This window comes from Ranitomeya variabilis, chromosome 3 (genome assembly GCF_051348905.1).
Source record: "Ranitomeya variabilis isolate aRanVar5 chromosome 3, aRanVar5.hap1, whole genome shotgun sequence".
Lineage (NCBI taxonomy): Eukaryota > Metazoa > Chordata > Amphibia > Anura > Dendrobatidae > Ranitomeya > Ranitomeya variabilis.
The window spans coordinates 575,509,873-575,535,214 of NC_135234.1; the positions used below are offsets into that span (position 1 = coordinate 575,509,873).

Sequence of the window (25,342 nt, forward strand, 5' to 3'; positions counted from 1 at the left end):
CGTCCCGCTCCTTCCCCCGGACAGCTGGTCTCCGGGTGCCGCAGCCTCTTCCTCTATCAGCGGTCACCGGCACCGCTGATTAGAGAAATGAATATTCATTTCTCTAATGAGCGGTCCCATGTGACCGCTGTACAGGGGAAGAGATGCGGCACCCGAAGACAGTGTGACGGGCAGGGGGAGCGTCAGGATCGCCGGGACTAAATAAGTATGCCTCAGCGCTCTCTCCCCCTCACCCGCCGACCCTGCCACAGACCGTGACTCGAGTATAAGCCGAGAGGGGCACTTTCAGCCCAAAAATTTGGGCTGAAAATCTCGGCTTATACTCGTGTATATACGGTAACCTCATTGAGCTTTGAACTTCATAGCCAGATGTATGCAATCATGAGAAAAGCTACTTAAAGTGGCCACTTGCAAGTTGTTCTCCTGTTTGAATCTTCTCTGAAGAGTGGCATCATGGGTTCCTCAAAACAACTGTCAAATGATCTGAAAACAAAGATTATTCAACATAGTTGTTCAGGGGAAGGATACAAAAAGCTGTCTAAGAGATTTAACCTGTCAATTTCCACTGTGAGGAACATAGTGTGATAGAAATATATATATCATGTAGATCTCACTTGCATGTATACTCCTCTATAATCAAATATATACTTATATGCTCACAGCTAATATATACATTATAATCAATGGTTTAAAATGGCTGACACGAACTAATATAACCCAGACAGATCATATGGGGTTTTCCATCCCAAAAAAGCAGAAGAGTGTCAGATGTTTGGTGACTGCTGATCAGATGTCTCCACTTTGTCCTAGACACAGAACTCAAGTCTTTTGACTAGCACTTGCTTATTACTGTGATTTTTTTACAACAGAGTATTTTTGACCTCATTGTGCTTTTTTGTGTCTTCAAGTTTTCTGGTGGTGTGAACAGGTTCCTACAGACTTGTTCAGTGTGCAAGTAGCCCATGTGTTTCTGGTTCTATAATTGTTCTCTTGTTTCTACAAGACTGGGGAGTCCACCACTCCTCTGTGGGTCATTTGCATTTAAGCTGTTCCATCCTGCATGTCCACATGTATATTTTTTTCTCTCTGAACCCTGCTTATACAGGTACTATACAGATAATCAGGTTTTAAATACATCAGATAGGGATTGCATACATTAGTTAGGACTGCTCTATAAGGGTATACCTTGGCGATTTGGTGGAGCAGCTTAGTATACATTTTTTTGCAAAAAAAACGTATCAACTAAATACCCTGTTTTCTTTACATCTTTTGACTAGCACTTGCTTATTACTGTGATTTTTTTACAACAGAGTATTTTTGACCTCATTGTGCTTTTTTGTGTCTTCAAGTTTTCTGGTGGTGTGAACAGGTTCCTACAGACTTGTTCAGTGTGCAAGTAGCCCATGTGTTTCTGGTTCTATAATTGTTCTCTTGTTTCTACAAGACTGGGGAGTCCACCACTCCTCTGTGGGTCATTTGCATTTAAGCTGTTCCATCCTGCATGTCCACATGTATATTTTTTTCTCTCTGAACCCTGCTTATACAGGTACTATACAGATAATCAGGTTTTAAATACATCAGATAGGGATTGCATACATTAGTTAGGACTGCTCTATAAGGGTATACCTTGGCGATTTGGTGGAGCAGCTTAGTATACATTTTTTTACAAAAAAAACGTATCAACTAAATACCCTGTTTTCTTTACATCTTTTGACTAGCACTTGCTTATTACTGTGATTTTTTTACAACAGAGTATTTTTGACCTCATTGTGCTTTTTTGTGTCTTCAAGTTTTCTGGTAGTGTGAACAGGTTCCTACAGACTTGTTCAGTGTGCAAGTAGCCCATGTGTTTCTGGTTCTATAATTGTTCTCTTGTTTCTACAAGACTGGGGAGTCCACCACTCCTCTGTGGGTCATTTGCATTTAAGCTGTTCCATCCTGCATGTCCACATGTATATTTTTTTCTCTCTGAACCCTGCTTATACAGGTACTATACAGATAATCAGGTTTTAAATACATCAGATAGGGATTGCATACATTAGTTAGGACTGCTCTATAAGGGTATACCTTGGCGATTTGGTGGAGCAGCTTAGTATACATTTTTTTGCAAAAAAAACGTATCAACTAAATACCCTGTTTTCTTTACATCTTTTGACTAGCACTTGCTTATTACTGTGATTTTTTTTACAACAGAGTATTTTTGACCTCATTGTGCTTTTTTGTGTCTTCAAGTTTTCTGGTGGTGTGAACAGGTTCCTACAGACTTGTTCAGTGTGCAAGTAGCCCATGTGTTTCTGGTTCTATAATTGTTCTCTTGTTTCTACAAGACTGGGGAGTCCACCACTCCTCTGTGGGTCATTTGCATTTAAGCTGTTCCATCCTGCATGTCCACATGTATATTTTTTTCTCTCTGAACCCTGCTTATACAGGTACTATACAGATAATCAGGTTTTAAATACATCAGATAGGGATTGCATACATTAGTTAGGACTGCTCTATAAGGGTATACCTTGGCGATTTGGTGGAGCAGCTTAATATACATTTTTTTGCAAAAAAAAACGTATCAACTAAATACCCTGTTTTCTTTACATCTTTTGACTAGCACTTGCTTATTACTGTGATTTTTTTACAACAGAGTATTTTTGACCTCATTGTGCTTTTTTGTGTCTTCAAGAACTCAAGTTTAGTTGCTTAATCCGCTGTCATATGAGCATTAGTCACAATATTCCATATATGTTTAGATAACCAATGACAGAAGAGCTAGACAATATGGTAATTAACTAACCACCCCTGACAACCCCTAACCACTCCTTTCTATGTGAAAATATAAAACTATGTATGTACAATAAAGTTGCAGTATTGATGGAATGTTGTTCTGTCACAGTTGTGTACAGTCCATTCTTGATGAGCGCTCAAAATACTCAGTCTAATTGGGAGCGGCTGCAGCACACACAGGGATATATTTATCCAACCCTAATATTTCCATAACATTAATGGCGCCCAACCTGGGGCACGGATGAAACGCACGGGATCCTTCTAACCGGAGATACGGAAGTTGTAGCCGTGGCCTTGGCACAGGGGCAGGAGACTGCGCAGCTCCATAAGTAAGGTAAGAAAATGTTATCATCTTACCTGAAAGTCCCCTGTGCCCAGTCCTTGTCTATGCCTCTTGCCGATCAGGTGTGGTCATCAAATTCCCAGGTAGTGTAAAAAATCCGTAGCCACGAATCCAGACCCTGGGAGGTGTCTGCTGTGTGCCGTGTATATGTTTTGTGTAAAATCCGAGAGAAGAAGGAAAAAGTGACTTTTGTTTGTGGTTGCTGGGAAACAGACCGCAGGAGGTCAAATCGCTCGACAAGTTATTGCAGGATTCCCGTGCAATAGGAGAGACAGGAGGTCTTGGGGCAGGTAGTCCCATGTTCCAGGCACGGGTAGTGATAACTTAGAGAGGGCTACTGCAGATTCCTGTAGTGCCGGCGATCCAGTCAGGACATCCGGACCGGGGTGGTAGATTTCCCGCTTGTTGTGCTTCTCAGGCACTCTGGCGGCCCGGGCGCAGGTGCGTCCAGTGCGATTGGCAGTAGTCTGTTCCCAGCGCAACCTGCATGTGTCACAGAATTTAAAAGGGCATCTCTCGGATTGTCTATCTGTTTCTGTTTGTGTCATGTACTATTGCCGCTTTAAGAGCATGAAATAGTAAGAGAAAGTTTTGTTTTGTTTTTTCCTCTCTCTCTCTCTCCGAACTTCCTCTTTCTCCGTGCTGTTTAGCAGGGAGATATGCATTGTAAATCAAACTGTCACATCTGTTTTTTTCTGACTGTTTTCAGCTGCAATGCTGGCTAGGTGTAGTTTTTTGTGAAGAAGTGAAATTTAAATTGTATCTATCATTTTTTGATGTGACGTAAGTGTTTTCAGATACGTGATTTTAGTGACATTTGATATTATTGCAATAGCATACGGAATAAAAAGAGGAAGTGTGTCTCTGACTGTATTTGAGCGCAGAGATTCTAAAAAAAAAAAAAAAGGAGAAGAGAAAAGCCGTTTTCATCTTTAATTTTTTTTACTCTCTTAAAGGGTCTTTTTCTTTTTGCAGCATTTTAAAGTTTTTTAATTAAGTTTTCCTCAATCTTCAATCTCTTTACCTTTTTATTTTTTATTTATTTATTTTTGAAAGAAGTTTTTTTTCCTCTTGTATCAAAGTTTTGAGTTTTTGGTTGTGAACTAAGTTTTTGACGGTTTCTCTTATCGTTTTGGGTTTTTCTTAGAGTTTTATATACTCATTTTTAGAAGTTTTTTTTTAATACTATTTTCTTTTTTTTTTCATTTTTATGTGTTTTTCATTTTCATTTTTTTGCTTTTGCCATGGGGAATAAAGTGGCCGAGCAACAGGAAAGTCTTTTTACTTCCTGATGTGAAAACAGCCCCTAGATAGTGGCAGGACACGAAGGTGTTAAGTATGTGAAGATTTTGAAAGGTATAAAGTACGTGAAATTCATTAGAATGGCAGACTTCAAGCTGCGGAGTGGCATGACGTAGAAGGGAAAATAAGGGAAGTTAGCTGATGTTAGATTGCTGAATACTAATACATGGTATGAAGTAGCAGCAGAGCTTACATCGTTTAGGTGGTACAGAAACTTATGTGAGCAAACCAGGAAGTGATTTTTGTGGGTATGAGACGGGAGAATCTGCGCAGTCTGCTTTTAGCAGAATCCATGGTATAGGTAGTTATTTTTGCACAGTATGTGGTGCGCCCCGTCTCTCCCTACAGGGAGAAGGGATAATTGCTCCTCTCTATTATTCTTGTTGTTGTTTTCCTCTATCCTCCTTTTTTCTTTGTCACTCTTTTTCTCCTCATTTTTCTCTCCCGCTCTCCTCTTTCTCCAACACTTTTCTCTCTCTCCACTCCTCTATTCTCCTCCTTATCTCTCTCCTCCATACCCTCCATCTTCTCCTCCCTCCTTCTCCACTCCCCCACCACACCTTTCTCCTCCTCCTTTTCCTTCTCCACACCCATCTCTCCTCACCCTCTCTCTCTCTTACACACCTCCCATCTTCTCCTCCCTCTTGTCCACATTCTCTCTCCCCTCCTACTATTCCTTTGTCTCACTCATCAACCCCTCCTCCTTCTTCCTCTTTTTTCCTCTTCTCTGCCGGCTGGGCCAAAGCCCAATTCAAACAATATGGTGCTTACAGCACAAGGTTTCCCTCTATGCCCCTGGCACAAACCAGACATTGCCATTTGTGATATCGGGGAAAGAAGGTGAAAGCCCCCCCCTACAGTGGGCAGCTCCAGACACGTCAGGCAGCAGACAGCTCAGCCCTGGGTGCAGAGGGGGGAGGAATGATATCAGAACGAGCTCACTGACAGATCCTCCGTTACCTCATTTCACAGTCAAACAATATTGTAACCCTTAATGTACAACTTCAGCACCAGTCAGAGCTGCCTACATTCACACCAACATAGAACTATAAGCCTAATCCATCATAGCTTCAGCAAGGGGGGAGACATCCTCACATAAAAAAGCAACTTCTAAGTCCAAAATCAGTCAGTGCTGATCCTCTGATGAAGATGAAGAGGGAACATCATACATGCTGTCCAGTACTAGAAAAGAAACCCACAGGCACCAAGAATGCAAGGGCAGATAGAGGCACCACCATTACACTATGTGCACTGCACTTCAAGTCAGGTGACAATCTTCCAGACCCAGGGATGCATCCCATGCCATTTTACCGAAGAATGTAGCAGAAGCAGTAAACATATGCAGCCACCTGGAATGATCTCTGGGCCATGAATGAAAATAGAAGCAGGTGATGCACTCTGGCCAATCATGAAGGAACAATTCAAGCTTCCAGCAGAATCAGACGTACACGCTTGGGAGTCAGGGCCACAGCTAATTGAACAGCTCAGAGAGTGGGCCAAAGGCAGATTGGCAGGACAAGCCATGACATGAGCCAAGATAAGACAGAGTCTGTAAAGAAGTTTCATTGCAGAGTAATGCAAGTATTCCAAGACTTGGGCTTCACCATTCATGACCAGATACACAGGCCTTTGTGCATGGACTGAGACAGCCAATCAGGAAACCACTGATAGTGGCTAGGCCTAGGAACAGGTCAATAGCAGTGGACTGACCCAGAAAAAATGTTTTATGTGCGCCTAGGAGACTGTTTATTGCCGATTGTCACCAAAACTGCCGCTATTAAAGCACCACAAAGAGCGCGAAGAAGGAAACGGGTGCCGTGCTGCTGAGAACACCAGAAGGGAAGCCAGAGGTGAAGATGCTGCAAAGTGCCGATCAACACACCGGAAGAACCGCTGCAGACTCCATAGAGGAGACACCGACCTCAATAAGGTTAGCAAAGGGGAGAAACTATGTTGGAGCAGGGGGAAGAAGTGATGGCAGATGCAGCCGCAGCCCCTGTAATGCCCCAAGACCTTGGGTTGGATGCAGCCGCCGGTCTCATGGCACCCCCTGGCCTCGCCACGAATGCACCTGCAGGCCCCGTCTTACCACCGCAGCTTCAATCAGCAGGCCGGACCCCGCTGTCGCTGCAGTACCCATCATGTTGTCCACAGTAGCCAAAGGGATTGAGTCCCAACCAGGAGTGCAGAAGACAGCCCCTCTCATGGTGACCACTGACCTGAAAGCGCAACCACCCTATAAAGACAGAAAAAGTGTCAAGTGTTACATCTGTGGCAAGTTTGGCCATTACCAGAACCAGTGCAAAGCACCCATGCCCCCGAAAAGACTGGACCCATGCAACCCAAGAGTTGGTCCAGAGAAACAGGTCAAGGAAGAAGTGCAGAAAGCAGTGAAGTACCCCGTCCATAGGACAGAGGCAAGCAAGCCAGGTCCTCAAGACACTACGCTCCTGACATGTAAAACTTCATCTGCAAGACCAATACCTCAAATTACCCTTAAAATGGATGGCGTTGTCAGATCCAACGTGGTGTAGCCAGAAGTGTGATGACACCTGTGGAACTCACTGATCCCAGCTGCCTATCAGAATCCTCTGTGTCTTGCGTAGGCATTGATGGTCAAGTCAGACATTCTCAGCTTACAAAGCCTCTGAGCGGGTGCACTCAGCCAGGACACTCTATCCTGTCCCAGTTTGTGGTGTAAAGGACCTGCCACTCAACCTGCTGGGAGCGAACCTACTGCAGAAGCTGAAGGCAACCACAGTGTTCCAGGGAGATGGGACAGTGACACTTTCTTCATCCCTGACCCGAGAAGAGTCATGCTGGCGGCCCTACAAGAACATTAAACAATTGATGAGGCCTACCCAAGGAGGTACTGGATGTAGTACCAGAAAGTCTATGGTCTAAGGGACCCCAGCACGTGAGAAAACCTCAAGTTGCCCCAGTACGGGTGTCACTCAAGCCATGTACCCCGTACCCTTGTAAGGCCCAGGCCAGGCCTAGAGTCAAGCTGCCTCTGACCAACTGAAGGTCTACCTGGAAATAGGAATCATTGTTCCTCGCACATCGCCTTGCAATACCCCGCTTTTCCCCGTCAAGAAAAAGACTGTAAAAGGAGAGCCAGCCAAGTTCAGAATGGTATATGACCTGAGAGCTGTGAATGACGCCACAGTGTTTGAAACTGCATTTATGCCGAATCCGCACACTCTGCTCTCAAATGTGCCTGCCACAGCAAAAGTGTTCACAGTGAACAACCTGGCTAACGTTTTCTCCAGTGTTCCAGTTCATCCGGAAGACCAGTTCCTGTTTGCCTTAATGCACCAGGGGGGACAACACACATGGACAGTGATGCCACAGTGGGCCCAGAACAGCCCTTCACGGTTCACCAAAGCAATGTCCACAGTCCTCACCAACTGGGTCGCAGAACATGCAGAAGTGACCCTGCTACAATACATGGACGATCTACTCCTTTGTGCAATTGACTTTGACACGTGTAAAGCCCATTCCTTGTATCTCCTACTCTACCTGGCGGAGCAGCACTGCAAGATCTCAAAGAACAAAGTCAAGTGGTGTCTGAAGCAAGTTACGTTCCAGAGACACTGTATTGCTCACCAGGCGAAACACCAGATGACCGGAAGACCACAGTGGAGAAGATGGTTCTACAGGCCTTCCTTGGCCCCGTTCCTCCTGACTGATGCAGTCTTCAGCTCGTTCAATAAGTTAAAAGGCACAGTAGTCTCAGCACCAGCACTAGGCCCATCTGACTACGAGAAGCCATTCCGTCTCTACTTGATGAGAAAAGAAGGCCTTGCTACTGGAGTCCTGACACAGCTTCAGGGGGGAAAGCAGAGACTTTCGGACTACTTTTCAGCTTGCCTGGATCCAGTTGCAAGGGAAGCCTCTTCCTCCTGCATGAGAGCAGCAGTTGCAGCACACGCCCTCCTGGACAGGACTACTGACATCAGTGGAAATCCTGGCTCTGCATGACATCTCAGCAATCCTCAACCAAACCCAGCTAAAACATCTCTTCACCGCCACGCATCTTCGCCTCCAGTGCTCTCTACTCCTGCCCAACAATGTCACCATCTCCAGATGCACAGTCCTCAACCCGTCCACTCTACTCCCACTCCCAAGGGGGGATACAGATATGGACCCTCAGATAAAAAGTCTGATCAAAATCTGCATGATACCTTCTGCAGGGATCTGAATTTGCTCCGGACGGATGACCATGATTGCTTCAGCATCATGCAACAGGAAACAGCAGGACTACCCAAGGTGGCAGAAGAGCCACTGACCAACCCAGGGTTGATCCTCTCTGTGGATGGCTCCAGATTCGCAGATGATGAAGGAAGATTCCACACGGGATGTGCAGTGACCAGCAATCAAGAGATCCTGTGGTCCAGAAGTCTGCTGCCCAGTCTGTCAGCCCAGGAAGCAGAACTGATAGCGCTGATGAAGGCCTACCAGATGGCAGAAGACAAGACTGAGAAAATGTATACCGATTCAAGGTACTTGCATGGCATAGCACACGACTTCGGACCCATCTGGGCTGCAAGGGACTTCATCACAGCAAGCGGAACAACCGTGAAGCATCATGGAGCCATTAAGGACCTGCTGAACACACTTCAACTTCCAAAAGTGGTGACAATGCTAAAAGTCAAAGCGCATGGAAAACTGAACACAGTAGGGGCACGAGGCAACAACATGGCGGATATGGCAGCCAAAGAAACAGTCAAGGGAAGACAATATGGACAAGTGGAAGAGGTCGTAGAGCTGGACGGCTACTATAGGACGGCTGAAGACAGGAAACCTGACAAGATGACATCCTGGGATCTGCTCAAAAAAAAAAAAAAAAAAAAGTTGCAAGAGCAAGCCCCAAAGGACAAGAAGGAATGCTGGATGCAGAAGTGAGCAACACATGAAGAAGGAAGGGTATACTAAATGGACTACAAACCCTGTTTACCCCGAAGCATGTACCCTATGGTGGTCCAGTTGGCACATGGGCCCACACACAGATTAAAGACACAGATGAATGATCCGATTGGTGCTTACTGGTTCGCTCCAGAAATCTCCACCCTAACAGCCAAGTTCATAAACAGCTGTCTGACCTGTGGCAAATGCAACCCTGGAAGAATGAAGAAAGTTCCCACACATCAACTTGCCAGACCACTGTACCCCCTTCCAGAGGATCCAGATAGACCACATCAAGATGCCGCCAAGTGGAGGATTCGAATATGCCCTTGTGGCCGTGGACATGTTCTCAGGATGACAGCCAGAAGCTTTCCCAGTGAAGAACCAGTCAGCAAAGACTACTGCAAAGAAGCTACTCTCAGAGACGAGATATGCAGCTATGGGGTCCCAGAAGTGATAGAGAGTGACCAGGGACCCGCATTCACAGCAAATCTCACACGAGAGATCTAGTCAGCAGTAGGGTCAGACTTAGGCCTACACACTCCCAGAGGCCCAGAAAAGCTGTTACCATATGAAATTTTGTTTGTGTCTAGTCCCAGGTTAGGGGTATCCTTTCCCTCAGCAGCTGACTATGTAATATGATACTTTGTCTGCTTATGTAATTGAAATCACCAAGAAACTTGCTAACATCCATTCTCGAGTTTTTTTCTTCATTGCCAGATCCAGATTCAGTGTCCGGTATGCACTCCTAGAAGCCAGGAGACTGGGTGTTGGTGAAAAAGTTTGTAAGGAGAACACCACTCGATCCCAGATTTGATGATCCTGCTCAAGTGCTGCTGATGACACCAAACTCTGTGAAACTGGAGGGAAGACCCACTTGGATCCACTCATCGCATGGCAAGAAAGCTCCCCTACCAGAAGATGACATCCAAGCCAGAATGATGTTGCGGCCTGACCGAAAAGATGACCTACCTGATAAAGACTGCACATCGCTCACTACACCTGCTATTGACTAAGAGACTGATTGCAACGAACCCCCGTTAGGGACAGATCTCCTGACCGCCCATTTGCGAAAAGTCTGTACGGAGTGGGGCACAGGCGTTAGGCTTGTGTCAGTTCGCCGACAGCACAAAAGAGTTGCAGCGCTTTGGGACAGGAGGCTAGGATTAGGGCAAGTGATATCTAAGGGGGGCTTGTGATAGAAATATATATATATCATGTAGATCTCACTTGCATGTATACTCCTCTATAATCAAATATATACTTATATGCTCACAGCTAATATATACATTATAATCAATGGTTTAAAATGGCTGACACGAACTAATATAACCCAGACAGATCATATGGGGTTTTCCATCCCAAAAAAGCAGAAGAGTGTCAGATGTTTGGTGACTGCTGATCAGATGTCTCCACTTTGTCCTAGACACAGAACTCAAGTTTAGTTGCTTAATCCACTGTCATATGAGCATTAGTCACAATATTCCATATATGTTTAGATAACCAATGACAGAAGAGCTAGACAATATGGTAATTAACTAACCACCCCTGACAACCCCTAACCACTCCTTTCTATGTGAAAATATAAAACTATGTATGTACAATAAAGTTGCAGTATTGATGGAATGTTGTTCTGTCACAGTTGTGTACAGTCCATTCTTGATGAGCGCTCAAAATACTCAGTCTAATTGGGAGCGGCTGCAGCACACACAGGGATATATTTATCCAACCCTAATATTTCCATAACAATAGTAAGGAAATGGAAGAACACAGGTACAGTTCTTGTTAAGGCCAGAAGTGGCAGGCCAAGAAAAACATCAGAAAGGCAGAGAAGAAGAATGGTGAGATCAGTCAAGGACAATCCTCACACCACCTCCAGAGAGCTGCAGCATCAACTTGCTGCAGATGGTGTCACTGTGCATCGGTCAACTATACAACGCACTTTGCACAAGGAGAAGCTGTATGGGAGAGTGATGCGAAAGAAGCAGTTTCTGCAAGCACGCCACAAACAGAGTCGGCTGAGGTATGCAAAAACACATTTGGAGAAGCCAATTTCTTTTGGGAAGAAGGTCCTGTGGACTGATGAAATCAAGATTGAGTTGTTTGGTCATACAAAAAGGCGTTATGCATGGCGGCCAAAAAACACAGCATTCCAAGAAAAACACTTGCTACCCACAGTAAAATTTGGTGGAGGTTCCATCATGCTTTGGGGCTGTGTGGCCAATGCCGGCACCAGGAATCTTGTTAAAGTTGAGGGACGCATGGATTCCTCTCAGTATCAGCAGATTCTTGACAATAATGTTCATGAATCAGTGACAAAGTTGAAGTTACGCAGGGATGCGTTATGACCCCAATGGCGAGGGTCTCAGAGGAACGTGGAAGTCTGCAGAATACAAAAATCCAGCTCATAGGGCAGTGGTAGCTGGGTTGACCATATATCTACTCCTAACGCCAACACTAGAAGTAGCCGGGGATCATTCCTACGTTGATTCTAGATGACACGCTCCAGCCGGAGAATCTAGCTACCCCTAGTAGAGGAAAACAAAAGACCTTTCTTGCCTCCAGAGAAGGGGACCCCAAAGCTGGATAGAAGCCCCCCACAAATAATAACGGTGAGGTAAGAGGAAATGACAAACACAGAAATGAACCAGGTTTAGCACAGAGAGGCCCGCTTACTGATAGCAGAATAAAGAAAGGTAACTTATATGGTCAACAAAAACCCTATCAAAATCCACACTGGAAATTCAAGAACCCCCGAACCGTCTAACGGTCCGGGGGGAGAACACCAGCCCCCTAGAGCTTCCAGCAAAGGTCAGGATATATATTTGGAACAAGCTGGACAAAAATACAAAACCAAAACAAAATAGCAAAAAGCAAAAAGCGGACTTAGCTGATATAACTGGAACCAGGATCAGTAGACAAGAGCACAGCAGACTAGCTCTGATAACTACGTTGCCAGGCATTGAACTGAAGGTCCAGGGAGCTTAAATAGCAACACCCTTAACTAACGACCCAGGTGCGGATAAAAGGAATGACAGAAAAACCAGAGTCAAAAAACTAGTAACCACTAGAGGGAGCAAAAAGTAAATTCACAACAGTACCCCCCCCTTAGTGAGGGGTCACCGAACCCTCACCACGACCACCAGGGCGATCAGGATGAGCGGCATGAAAGGCACGAACTAAATCGGCCGCATGAACATCAGAGGCGACCACCCAGGAATTATCCTCCTGACCATAGCCCTTCCACTTGACCAGGTACTGAAGCCTCCGCCTGGAGAGGCGAGAAACCAAGATCTTCTCCACCACGTACTCCAACTCGCCCTCAACCAACACCGGAGCAGGAGGCTCAGCAGAAGGAACTATAGGCACAATGTACCGCCGCAACAAGGACCTATGAAATACATTGTGAATAGCAAACGACACAGGAAGATCCAGACGAAAAGATACAGGATTAAGGATTTCCAATATCTTGTAAGGCCCAATAAAACGAGGTTTAAATTTGGGAGAGGAGACCTTCATAGGAACAAAGCGGGAAGAAAGCCATACCAAATCCCCAACGCGTAGTCGGGGACCCACACCGCGGCGGCGGTTGGCAAAGCGCTGAGCCCTCTCCTGTGACAACTTCAAGTTGTCCACCACATGATTCCAGATCCGCTGCAACCTATCCACCACAGAATCCACCCCAGGACAGTCAGAAGGCTCCACATGACCCGAAGAAAAGCGAGGATGGAAACCAGAGTTGCAGAAAAAAGGCGAAACCAAGGTGGCGGAACTAGCCCGATTATTAAGGGCAAACTCAGCCAACGGCAAGAATGTCACCCAATCGTCCTGATCAGCAGAGACAAAACACCTCAAATAAGCCTCCAAAGTCTGATTGGTTCGCTCCATCTGTCCATTAGTCTGAGGATGGAAAGCAGACGAAAACGACAAATCAATGCCCATCCTACTACAAAAGGATCGCCAGAATCTGGAAACGAACTGGGATCCTCTGTCTGACACAATATTCTCAGGGATGCCGTGCAAACGAACCACGTTCTGGAAAAACACAGGAACCAGATCGGAAGAGGAAGGCAGCTTAGGCAAAGGAACCAAATGGACCATCTTTGAGAAGCGATCACATATCACCCAGATAACGGACATGCCCTGGGATAGCGGAAGATCAGAAATGAAATCCATGGAGATATGTGTCCAAGGTCTCTTCGGGACAGGCAAGGGCAAGAGCAAACCGCTGGCACGAGAACAGCAAGGCTTAGCTCGAGCACAAGTCCCACAGGACTGCACAAATGACCGCACATCCCTTGACAAGGAAGGCCACCAAAAGGACCTGGCCACCAGATCTCTGGTGCCAAAAATTCCCGGGTGACCTGCCAACACCGAGGAATGAACCTCGGAAATGACTCTGCTGGTCCACTTATCCGGGACAAACAGTCTGTCAGGTGGACAAGACTCAGGCCTATCAGCCTGAAATCTCTGCAACACACGTCGCAGATCCGGAGAAATAGCTGACAAGATAACTCCATCTTTAAGAATACCAACAGGATCAGCGACTCCAGGAGCATCAGGCACAAAGCTCCTAGAAAGAGCATCGGCCTTCACATTCTTTGAACCTGGTAAATACGAGACAACAAAATCAAAGCGGGAGAAAAACAATGACCAGCGGGCCTGTCTCGGATTAAGGCGTTTAGCAGGCTCGAGATACATCAGATTTTTGTGATCAGTCAAGACCACCACACGATGCTTAGCACCCTCGAGCCAATGACGCCACTCCTCAAATGCCCATTTCATGGCCAACAACTCCCGATTGCCCACATCATAATTTCGCTCGGCAGGCGAAAACTTCCTAGAGAAAAAGGCACAAGGTTTCATAACAGAGCAACCAGGGCCTCTCTGCGACAAAACGGCCCCTGCTCCAATCTCTGAAGCATCCACCTCAACCTGAAAGGGAAGTGAGACATCGGGCTGGCACAAAACAGGCGCCGAAGTAAACCGGCGTTTCAACTCCTGGAAAGCCTCCACGGCAGCAGGAGCCCAGTTAGCTACATCGGAGCCCTTCTTGGTCATATCCGTCAAAGGTTTCACAATGCTAGAAAAATTAGCGATAAAACGACGGTAGAAGTTAGCGAAACCCAAGAACTTCTGTAGACTCTTAACTGACGAGGGCTGAGTCCAATCAAGAATAGCTCGGACCTTGACTGGGTCCATCTCCACAGCAGAAGGGGAAAAAATGAACCCCAAAAAGGGAACCTTCTGTACACCAAAGAGACACTTTGAGCCCTTGACAAACAAAGAATTTTCACGCAAAATTTTAAAGACCAACCTGACCTGCTCCACATGCGAATCCCAATTATCAGAAAAAACCAAAATATCATCCAGATAAACAATCAAAAATTTATCCAGATACTTCCGGAAAATGTCATGCATAAAGGACTGAAAAACTGAAGGCGCATTGGAGAGCCCAAAAGGCATCACCAAGTACTCAAAATGACCTTCGGGCGTATTGAATGCGGTTTTCCATTCATCACCTTGCTTAATGCGCACAAGGTTGTACGCACCACGAAGATCTATCTTGGTGAACCACTTGGCACCTTTAATCCGGGCAAACAAGTCAGACAACAGCGGTAAAGGATACTGAAATTTGACAGTGATCTTATTTAAAAGCCGATAATCAATACAAGGTCTCAAAGATCCGTCCTTTTTTGCCACAAAAAAGAATCCCGCACCAAGGGGGGAAGAAGACGGACGAATATGTCCTTTCTCCAGAGACTCCCTGATATATGAACGCATAGCGGTATGTTCAGGTACCGACAGATTAAACAGTCTTCCCTTAGGAAACTTACTGCCTGGGATCAAATCTATAGCACAGTCACAGTCCCTATGAGGAGGCAGTGCACTGGACTCAGACTCACTGAAGACATCCTGATAATCAGACAAATACTCCGGAACTTCCGAAGGCGTAGAAGAAGCAATAGACACAGGCAGGGAATCCCCATGAATACCACGACAGCCCCAACTTGAGACTGACATAGCCTTCCAGTCCAGGACTGGATTATGGGTCTGTAACCATGGCAGCCCTAAAACAACCAAATCATGCATTTTATGTAAAACCAGGAAACGTATCACCTCGCGGTGTTCAGGAGTCATGCACATGGTAACCTGTGTCCAATACTGCGGTTTATTTGCTGCCAATGGCGTAGCATCAATACCCCTAAGAGGAATAGGATTTTCTAATGGTTCAAGAGTAAAACCACAGTGCTTAGCAAATGACAGATCCATAAGACTCAGGGCAGCACCTGAATCTACAAACGCCATGACAGGAAAAGACGACAGTGAGCAAATCAAAGTTACAGACAGAATAAATTTAGGTTGCAAATTACCAACGGTGACAGGACTAACAACCTTAGCTATACGTTTAGAGCATGCTGAGATAATATGTGTAGAATCACCACAGTAGTAGCACAAGCCATTCCGGCGTCTATGAATTTTCCGCTCATTTCTAGTCAGGATTCTATCACATTGTATTAAATCAGGTGTCTGTTCAGACAACACCATGAGGGAATTTGCGATTTTTCTATCACATTGCACCGAATTAGGTGTCTGTTCAGACAACACCATGAGGGAATTTGCGGTTTTGCGCTCCCGCAACCGCCGGTCAATTTGAATAGCCAGTGCCATAGTATCATTCAGACCTGTGGGAATGGGAAAACCCACCATAACATTCTTAATGGCTTCAGAAAGGCCATTTCTAAAATTAGCGGCCAGTGCACACTCGTTCCAATGTGTCAGCACGGACCATTTCCGAAATTTTTGGCAGTACACTTCAGCCTCGTCCTGCCCCTGAGACATAGCCAGCAAGGCCTTTTCTGCCTGAATCTCAAGATTGGGTTCCTCATAAAGTAAACCGAGCGCCAGAAAAAACGCATTAATATCAGCCAATGCCGGATCTCCTGGCGCCAGCGAAAAAGCCCAATCCTGAGGGTCGCCCCGTAAGAACGAAATAACAATTTTTACTTGCTGAGCAGAGTCTCCAGAAAACAGTTCAGGAATCGGTATTTTAGGTTCTGACCTAGGATTACTGATAACATAGTCTTGTATGCCCTGCACACGAGTAGCCAGCTGGTCCACACTTGTAATCAAGGTCTGGACATTCATGTCTGCAGCAAGCATAGCCACTCTGAGGTAAAGGGGAAGAAGAAAAAAAAAAAAAACTCAGAATCTTCTTTCTTATAATCCCTCTTCTGCAATGCATTAAACATTTAATACTGGCCTGGCAAACTGTTATGACCCCAATGGCGAGGGTCTCAGAGGAACGTGGAAGTCTGCAGAATACAAAAATCCAGCTCATAGGGCAGTGGTAGCTGGGTTGACCATATATCTACTCCTAACGCCAACACTAGAAGTAGCCGGGGATCATTCCTACGTTGATTCTAGATGACACGCTCCAGCCGGAGAATCTAGCTACCCCTAGTAGAGGAAAACAAAAGACCTTTCTTGCCTCCAGAGAAGGGGACCCCAAAGCTGGATAGAAGCCCCCCACAAATAATAACGGTGAGGTAAGAGGAAATGACAAACACAGAAATGAACCAGGTTTAGCACAGAGAGGCCCGCTTACTGATAGCAGAATAAAGAAAGGTAACTTATATGGTCAACAAAAACCCTATCAAAATCCACACTGGAAATTCAAGAACCCCCGAACCGTCTAACGGTCCGGGGGGAGAACACCAGCCCCCTAGAGCTTCCAGCAAAGGTCAGGATATATATTTGGAACAAGCTGGACAAAAATACAAAACCAAAACAAAATAGCAAAAAGCAAAAAGCGGACTTAGCTGATATAACTGGAACCAGGATCAGTAGACAAGAGCACAGCAGACTAGCTCTGATAACTACGTTGCCAGGCATTGAACTGAAGGTCCAGGGAGCTTAAATAGCAACACCCTTAACTAACGACCCAGGTGCGGATAAAAGGAATGACAGAAAAACCAGAGTCAAAAAACTAGTAACCACTAGAGGGAGCAAAAAGTAAATTCACAACAGGGATGGATCTTTCAGCAAGACAATGATCCAAAACACAGCTCCAAATCTACTCAGGCATTCATGCAGATGAACAATTACACTGTTCTGGAATGGCCATCCCAGTCCCCAGACCTGAATATCATTGAACATCTGTGGGATCATTTGAAGAGGGCTGTCCATGCTCGGCGACCATCAAACTTAACTGAATTGGAATTGTTTTGTAAAGCGGAATGGTCAAAAATACCTTCATCCAGGATCCAGGAACTCATTAAAAGCTACAGGAAGTGACTAGAGGCTGTTATTTTTGCAAAAGGAGGATCTACTAAATATTAATGTCACTTTTCTGGTGCGGTGCCCATACTTATGCACCTGTCAAATTTTGTTTGAATGCAGATTGCACATTTTCTGTTAGTACAATAAACCTCATTTCAAGGCAGAAACATTACTGTGTCCAACAGTTATTAGATATATGAAACTGAAATAGCTGTTGCAAAAAAAACAATTTTTATAAAACATTAAGCTTAAGATTAATAGGGGTGCCCAAACTTTTTCATATAACTGTAGTAATCCATTGATACTAGACAGCAATGGACAAAACATTAACAGATCTTATCTTACATTTCACTGAAAGAAATAAGAAAAATAAGTTCAGATAAGTTTTGACAGTTGTAACTTAATTGTTTCCAAGGTACTGTAACTTAAAAGAAAACAAATAGTAATGGGACAAAGGAGCTTGGAAACACTGACCATGCCAGTAGAACAAACATAGTGAATGTGTGTGCAGCATTCACTATTCATTGACACATTGTTATTTAAAGGTCTGAAATGTGCACATGCTGTTCCATGTAGACATACACATGCTAAGACACTCGACAATCAGTTAAAGCATTTTTTTTTTTTTGGGGGGGGACCTGACAGGGAATGTTTCATTCCCTAAACACATAAGAATATTCATTATACAGGACCAATTGATATAGAACTCCAGAGTTCTTTGTGGCTGCTCTCCATTCTGGCAAACTTATAAGTAGAGATGGGTGAACCCGAACAGTAAAGTTCGGTGTCTGTTTCGAACATGTACTGTTTAGGCACGGACACCGAACATGGACTTCATCAGGAAGTCCATGTTACTGTTCGGGTTCGGCTGCCCAAACACCGGGCATTTGTCACACTGTCATGTGCATGACAGATCGGCAAACACCGCTTCTGATCGGCGGTGAAATCATCATTTACAGTGCAGGAGCTGGCTATTGAATACACCCATCAGCCGCTCCTGCTCTCACTGTTATTAGCGGCAGCAGATGTTGTATGATGGGAGCTGTAGTCCCATCCACTGACACCAGTGTCCAGAGGAAAACTTTATACCTCTGATCACAGCTGAGCGCTCACGCCGTCTTTTGACAGTGTGGGAACTGCGGCTCTCTGACTGGTGGGAATGATTCACCGCCGATCAGAAGCGGAGTTTGCCGCACTGTCATGCACATGACAGCGTGGCAAACACTGGACGTTGGGGCCCCTCATTCAAGTGAATAGAGTCCGGTACTGTTCTGGTACCCAAACGTTTTGTAACTGTTCGGCCAAACCCACTGGACCCAAACATCAAGGTGTCCATCCATCTCTACTACTAACGGTCTAGAATAAATACCAGGAATATGAAATTAGGGTGCAATTAGATAAGCCGACAATCGTTCTTATAACAATTTGTTCCTGATCAACGCCCCGTGTAAATATGTTGGTGATCAACCACTGAACAAGCAAAAAGCTTGCTCATCGGGTAAATGGATCAATTAGGCCAGCCTAAAAATCATAGCTCGTGCAGATAACAACATGGTGTATAGGGACAGACAGTCACAGGTCTCTTACATTAACATACAGCCCAGCTACATCAACACACACACACACACACACACACACACACAGTTTAGCTACATCAACACATACGAGCATAAACCACATTTTGACGTTCCTAACAGGCATATGACTGATGACATGACCTTAAAGGGCTTTCAGCTAGTCAGGTTCTGTAGCATTTTTGACGCTTTAGTGATGCAGGTCCAGTAAGCTTCCTCTCCAGTACCGATCAGATTGATCAGTGTTGAGCAAAAAGAGAAAAAGGTCTTGCTGCATAGTACTCTCATTTATTTGGAAGGACACTGTCAGTTTTATCCTCCATCTTTGGCAGATGGCTCTAGACCATAAAAACACATTTATTTTATCAAGATTTTTTTCTTGCTATAAAGCATGTCTAATAGTCCAAAATATGGTAGCTCTTCAAAGGTTCCAATCCTGATGACAGAGAATCAGCTGGTGTCGAGAGTTTTATAGACAATGCTCCTTAGTAAAATATATACAAATGGGCGCTCTTGTGGACTTTAAGAACTAAGAGATGTGCAAGGCGCTTGGTCATTTTCTCACCACTCATATCGCCATTGGGCTCGTCTTCTTTGTTACTGGATAAAATGCCAGATAACAATGTATAATTATATGATGTACAATATTAGGTTGGGTAACATGCCATCATTTGTAATCACCCAAAATATGTTGATATGTAGTGGAACAATTTCTTATTTTAATACATAGACCTGCTTTTAACTTAATGGCAACAACACAAAAATCTTTGCAAAGAAATATGTGTGCAAGTTTTGTATCCGTGCCAATTATTAAATATGGTATGAAATCTGCAATAAGTCACAAATCATACGTGACAACAGTAAGAGAGGCATGTCCACATTACATACTGCTCAATATATAACTGGTTAATCAAGAATGTCACATCGATGCCTAAAAACCAAATATCACTTGATTCCAGAGGGCAATTTTTCTTTTGATCTGAAATATATTTCCATTACAAACAACATACAGTGGAGAATTTCTGACAGGCATATGTATGTCATCTTCAAAGCTGGGCATCCAGGGTACGCAGACACTTAGTTTTACTTACTTCCATTGAAACTTTTGTAGTTTGCTCCTTCTGGTGCTCTAAATCTTTGATCAGTAAGGAATTTTGCCTCTCTAGCTGCAAAAGTCGTCTTGCTAGGTGAACACTTTAAAGACAAAAAAAAGTCATTACAAGAACGCGTTATGTTTTCTGCATATCAGAGTCCTAAGGATAAGCCATCAATGTTAAAAGGCTAGATAACACTGGTCTGCAAAAAAAAAAATTTCTGGCAAGGAATTTAAGAACAGTTTTAGACTAATTTTAGGGTGCCGAATTCAAATCTGATCTTATAATGTCTCTATCACCTCACGTTTTTGCGCTATAGGTATATAGCCCATTTTCATGAATTCCATGATAAATATAAGTAGTGTATGAAAAGTGCCGGTTTATACGGTTCACTAAGGTAAATTTAGTTTAATTTGGGTGGTTAATTTGTGTTGATTTGAAATGGTTAACTTTCTTTTGGGTCTGCAAGGAGGGTACACAAAACACCCTTGTTTTCTGTGCTACTGGGACAGTAGAGCTACAGCAGAGCATTGGGTGAAAACTGAATGGCCTCAGCGACAGAGTTTGGCATCTGGCGATAAGAATGTCATCCATGATCTTCTAGTGGATAGGAAGAATATTGTCTTTCCTCTCTTACACATAAAACTTGGATTGATGAAGCAGTTCGTCAAAGCTCTCAATCACAGTGGAGAATGCTTTAACTATATATGTTCAACTTTTCCTGGTCTTAGTGAAGAGAAGAAAAAGGCTGGAATATTTGATGGACCTCAAATAAGAACACTTATGAGAGACCCAAATTTTATCACATCAATGAGTAAGACAGAAGAAAGAGCTTGGAATGCATTTTGTAATGTGGTGCAGAATTTTCTAGGGAGTAAGGGTACCGTCTCACATAACGATTTACCAACGATCACGACCAGCGATACGACCTGGCCGTGATCGTTGGTAAGTGGTTGTGTGGTCGCTGGGGAGCTGTCACACAGACCGCTCTCCAGCGACCAACGATGCCGAAGTCCCCGGGTAACCAGGGTAAACATCGTGTTACTAAGCGCAGGGCCGCGCTTAGTAACCCGATGTTTACCGTGGTTACCAGCGTAAAAGTAAAAAAAAACAAACAGTACATACTCACATTCCGGTGTCTGTCCCCCGGCGTTCTGCTTCTCTGCACTGTCTGCGCCAGCCGGAAAGCACAGCGGTGACGTCACCGCTGTGCTCGCTTTCCGGCTGGCCGGCGCTCACAGTGCAGAGAAGCAGAACGCCGGGGGACAGACACCGGAATGTAAGTATGTAGTGTTTTTTTTTTTTTACTTTTACGCTGGTAACCACGGTAAACATCGGGTTACTAAGCACGGCCCTGCGCTTAGTAACCCGATGTTTACCCTGGTTACAAGCGAACGCATCGCTGGATCGCTGTCACACACAACGATCCAGCGATGACAGCGGGAGATCCAGCGACGAAAGAAAGTTCCAAACGATCTGCTACGACGTACGATTCTCAGCAGGGTCCCTGATCGCTGCTGCGTGTCAGACACAGCGATATCGTATGGATATCGCTGGAACGTCACGGATCGTACCGTCGTAGCGACAAAAGTGCCACTGTGAGACGGTACCCTAAGAAAGCAGACAACTATGAAGAGATTGTGGAAGAGCTACTAATGAGTCTGTGAAATCTTGGATGTAGAATGAGTATCAAGATTCACTATTTACACAGCCATTTGGACTTTTTTCCAGAGAACCTTGGGGATGTGAGCGAGGAACAAGGGGAGCGTTTTCATCAGGACATTAAAACAATGGAGGAACGGTATCAAGGCCGGTGGGACTCACATATGATGGCGGACTATTGCTGGAGCTTGATGAGAGACAACCTAGAAGCTGTACATCACAGATCAGCCAAGAAAATAAAGTTCAAATGGCCATTTGTCATTCATCTGTGTGCCATATATATGTGTTTTTATATTTTGTAGTTTAATTCTGTAAGTATATTTGATTTGCTGTACACAGACTTTGTAATCTTTGTTATTCCTTGATTAAAAATATACAAAATGTAGTACCGAAAATCATGCGTTTTTATCATAAAACATTAGTCGTAATTTTCATCAAAAATTGAAAATATCTCAAAATCCTGATGTGATAGCCATATATCAGTTCATATTCATAATCAGCAGCCAAAATTTACTTTAAATGTTTTAAAACCTTTTGCCAGAAAAATTGCGTTGACCAGTGTAACCCTTTTAAATTCTGATCAGGTGCCCTCTATACTACGTTTTCCACATTTTTGTGTAGTCATAGTCAGAGGTGTATCTAGGGTTTCTGGCAGCCCGGGCAAGAATTCAGTTTGGCGCCCCCCCCCCCCGCCCCCCAGAACGTATGCGATTTTCACACTTAGTAATGTACCGACGAGCTCCTCTCCCTTAAGCTCTCAATGTTCAGTGAAAAACTGAGAGAAGCAGAAGAGAAGCTCGTTGTCACAGGACCATAAATATGAAAGTCACATATGAGTGAAGTGTCCATGTGACGACGACTGGAACCTGCAGAGCTGAATCCTGACATCTCAGCTTCTGAATTCTCACAACTAATGTACTGCACACTTTCTCCCTTGCCGGTAGACAGTCATGTCAGCACAAGTATGTGATTTGTATACCTCTGACCACATTCCGACTAGACGTGCCCTGCCTCGCTCAGTTCACTTTCATTGACTGAGGCCACACATGTCTAGTCAGCACGTGACCGCATGTATGTAAATCGCCAGCACGACAGGATCCTGACAGCATGCAGGGCGCACTGTGAGAATTCAGAAGTCTGCAGTCACAAAGAATGACTACAGACTCATTGCAAACCTGGACATCCCACAAAGGACATGAGAGTCCTTTTTTTTTGGAAGTGCATTTGAACAGCAAGGTGGATTGCTGTTGAGGGGAAATAGAGAAAAAAAAAATCTATAAATCTTCAGCATAGGGAGTGTGAACGAGTTGAGTGTGACCTGAGCGTAAGTGTGAACGGCGGTAAGTGTGACTTGTGATTCAGTGAAGAGGTATTTGGAAAGCCTTTAACAAATACCTGTGTGAATTGGTGTGAGTTGCTGAATTGGGAGTAGCTATATTCACAAGGGGTTAACTTAGGGTGGGGGCTCATAATTAAGGGGTTATAAGGGGCAGCTGTTTGGGGCTCAAGTCCTTTTTGGAAGTGCATTTGAACAGCAAGGTGGATTGCTGCTGAGGGGAAATAGAGAAAAAAAATAAAAAATCTATAAATCTTCAGCACAGCGAGTGTGAGCGAGCTGAGTGTGACCTGAGCATAAGTGTGAACGGCGGTAAGTGTGACTTGTGATTCAGTGACTTTGGGTTCAGGGAGTTTCCAAGGGAGGAATTACTGAATTGCTGTCTGTTTTTTATTAATACTTTGTATTTATTTTTTATTTAACGTTTCTGTGTGGTGCAAGCCCCATTGGGAAATGTGCTCCACTATTGTTAATGCCATCCAGTGCACAACTTGCCACATGTATGCAATCCTTGAGCAGCCGGTCGAAGGTGCATACTGCTGTGCGAGATGTGAGCACGTTGTGCATTTGGAAACCCAGATTCTGAATCTAAATGTGCAGCTGGCAACACTGAGATCCATTGACAACATGGAAAGGAGTCTTCTGCTCACTGAGCAGACGCTCAATGGGATAGATGAGGGAGGGGGGGATGGTAGGATGGAGCAGCAGGACAGTGAAGTAGCAAGCTGGGTGACAGTTAGGAAGCGGGGAAGAGTGCCAGGGAGGCTAGTCCTGATCTGGCACACCTCAATAAGTTTGCTAAGTTGGCAGATGAGGGGGGTGCCAGTACAGGGGTAGCACTGCTGCAGCTAGGCATGTCCTCTGAAAGCCGGAGGAGTGACTGCTCCAGTAAGGAGGGAAATAGGAGAGCAGGGCAGGCCAGACAGGTACTGGTAGTGGGGGACTCAATTATTAGGGGAACAGATAGGGCAATCTGTCACAAAAACAGGGATCGTCGAATGGTGTGCTGCCTACCTGGCGCTCGAGTGCGACACATCGCTAATCGGGTGGACAGATTACTGGGAGGGGATGGTGAGGACCCAGCGGTCATGGTGCACATTGGCACAAATGCCAAAGTTAGAGGTAGGTGGAAGGTCCTTAAAGATGATTTCAGGGAATTAGGCTGCAAGCTGAAAGCAAGGACCTCCAACGTGGTATTTTCCGAAATACTGCCTGTACCACGTGCCATGCCAGAGAGGCAATGGGAGATTAGGGAGGTTAATAATTGGCTCAAGAATTGGTGTAGGAAGGAGGGGTTTGGGTTCCTGCAGAACTGGGCCGACTTCTCAGTTGGCTACAGGCTCTACGCTAGGGACGGGCTGCACCTCAATGGGGAAGGTGCAGCTGTGCTGGGGGAGAAAATGGCTAGAAGGTTGGAGGAGTGTTTAAACTAGGGATTGGGGGGGAGGGTATTCAATTTATAGGAGGGGAAGATAGGGCAGATAGAGACCTGGGCACAAATAAGGAAGTAGGGGGTGGCAGTGGCATGGGGGGTGGGGTTAGAACAGTTAATAATTTAAGAAAGAATAGAGGTACAGAGAGGAACATCAAGTGCATGTATACTAATGCCAGAAGCCTTGCCAACAAAATGGACGAATTAGAACTAATGTTGGAGCATAATTATGACATGGTGGGGATATCTGAAACATGGCTGGATGAGAGCCATGACTGGGCTGTTAACTTGCAGGGCTATAGACTGTTCAGAAATGACCGTACAGATAAGCGAGGGGGTGGGGTGTGTCTATATGTAAAATCGTCCTTAAAACCGATCCTGCGTGATAATATAGGTGAATTTAATGAAAATGTAGAGTCCCTGTGGATGGAGATAAGGGGAGGGGGAAAAAATAATAAATTACTGATAGGGGTTTGTTATAAATCTCCAAAAATAATGGAAGCAATGGAGAATATCCTCGTAAAGCAAATAGATGAAGCTGCGACTCAAGGAGAAGTCATTATTATGGGGGACTTCAACTACCCTGAAATAGATTGGGGAACGGAAATCTGCAGTTCCAGCAAAGGTAATCGG

At 44.8% G+C, this 25,342-nt stretch overlaps 1 protein-coding gene across 3 annotated transcripts in view; it reads right to left on the reverse strand.

Moving 5' to 3' along the window:
• PIBF1 (progesterone immunomodulatory binding factor 1) overlaps positions 1–25,342 on the reverse strand; it is a 283,033-nt gene that overhangs the window by 106,705 nt on the left and 150,986 nt on the right. For all 3 annotated transcript variants that reach the window (XM_077297253.1, XM_077297252.1, XM_077297251.1), the window contains exon 14: positions 20,277–20,379. In XM_077297253.1, coding sequence (XP_077153368.1) covers positions 20,277–20,379 — 103 coding nt within the window. The remainder of the gene's footprint in view (positions 1–20,276; positions 20,380–25,342) is intronic.